Source organism: Sinocyclocheilus grahami, unplaced genomic scaffold, assembly GCF_001515645.1.
Source record: "Sinocyclocheilus grahami isolate Dianchi unplaced genomic scaffold, SAMN03320097.WGS_v1.1 scaffold734.1, whole genome shotgun sequence".
Lineage (NCBI taxonomy): Eukaryota > Metazoa > Chordata > Actinopteri > Cypriniformes > Cyprinidae > Sinocyclocheilus > Sinocyclocheilus grahami.
Window position 1 is genome coordinate 154222 of NW_015505913.1, and position 1382 is coordinate 155603.

The following is a 1382-nucleotide window of genomic DNA, read 5'->3' on the forward strand; positions in this document are numbered from 1 at the left end:
AGCATATGCTGTTTTTTTCAACAGGGAATATATAGAGGGGGAAAAAACATATATAAATGTTTTAATGAATGTACAGGTATGTATTTGTAATAAAAACACAGTAACCACACATTTGCCATCGTTTTGCTACAGTGACCATGTTTAAAATATTGTATTTGTAATAAAGCCTGTTACTAGATTACCACATTGTTTAATTTTCAGTCCTGGACACTCTTATAGAATGCTTAGAAAAGGGTACAAATCTTATAATTTCATGCTTAATTTACGACTTTCATTTTGGGTTTGATCAGTTCATTATAAATGCTTCTTGTAGTAATCATGCTGTGTGTGTTCAGATGCTGAGCATGAAAGCGCAGGTGGATGTGCTCTGCTGTAAATCAGTAGGAACTGATCTGTCCATGCTGGAGATTGAGGATTTCATCTCAGAAATCTGTGGGCTGAAGAAAGAGGTGGCGTCACTGGAGGCAAAGCTGAGAGAAAGAGGAGAGGTTTGAGCAGCTCTTCATCCTTCAGCTCCATCACTCAATGAGACTTCTGTTACACACCAAACGTCTGAGTCGTGAGGTTAATATCACCAGCTGGTTGTTTATTAGTGTTTATCTGTGATGTGTTCCTCAGGATCTGGAGCAGGTTTCGGTGCGCGTGGCTGACGGGACAGAAGCTCAGGATTCAGTCTGGAGCGTCAGAGATCAGAGATCCAGAGACACACAGGACTCGGAGCTCAGCCTCACTCTGCTGTGTTATACTGACGCTCAGGATCATGAATCCACTGATCAAACCTCTGACCGTAACGCTGGAGAACAGCAGATGCTGCAGGCGCCGCTGAAGATGTGCTCCGTCAAACTGCTGGACTGCAGGAACCTGATCGAGAGCCGAGGAGAAGAGACCACCGCAGAGGAAGAGGAGGAGGAGGAGGATGATGAAGATTTCATTCCTCCAGGTTTGATTCTTCCTTTTATGACCCTTTGTAGTTTTTCATGGCGCTTGAATGTCAGCAGAGATTCGGGTTCATATTGGCTGATGGTCTCTGATGGTCTGATCAGGTTTGAGAGAAGATCTTTTTAGATATTTGGGATCATTTCGCCTAACTCTCGCATGCTCTTTAAAACATCTCCTCCCCCTCCTTCATCAACTCTAACAGCTGACGACTATGCCACATTCTTCATTAATAAAATTACAAACCTCAATGCACAATTTGCCACACCACAACCTGTCAAGACCATCTTACCAGCAAACATACACTCGTTCACATCCTTCTGTTCACTCTCTGAGGCAGAAGTCTCCAAACTCATCCTTCCCAATCATCCTATTCCATCTCATCTCCTTCAAGCCATTTCTCCTGCCGTTGTACCTGCACTCACTCACATCGTTAACACATCCCT

General features: G+C 43.6%; 2 protein-coding genes across 4 annotated transcripts in view; one reads left to right on the forward strand and one right to left on the reverse strand.

The window, feature by feature from the left end:
• Positions 1-1382, reverse strand: part of LOC107560584 (zinc finger protein 501-like) — a 176198-nt gene that overhangs the window by 8051 nt on the left and 166765 nt on the right. The gene's annotated exons all lie outside the window — the stretch shown is intronic.
• LOC107560570 (zinc finger protein 239-like) overlaps positions 1-1382 on the forward strand; it is a 9098-nt gene that overhangs the window by 3453 nt on the left and 4263 nt on the right. The window contains exons 4-5 of the mRNA XM_016244789.1: positions 202-488; positions 619-940. Coding sequence (XP_016100275.1) covers positions 202-488; positions 619-940 — 609 coding nt within the window. The remainder of the gene's footprint in view (positions 1-201; positions 489-618; positions 941-1382) is intronic.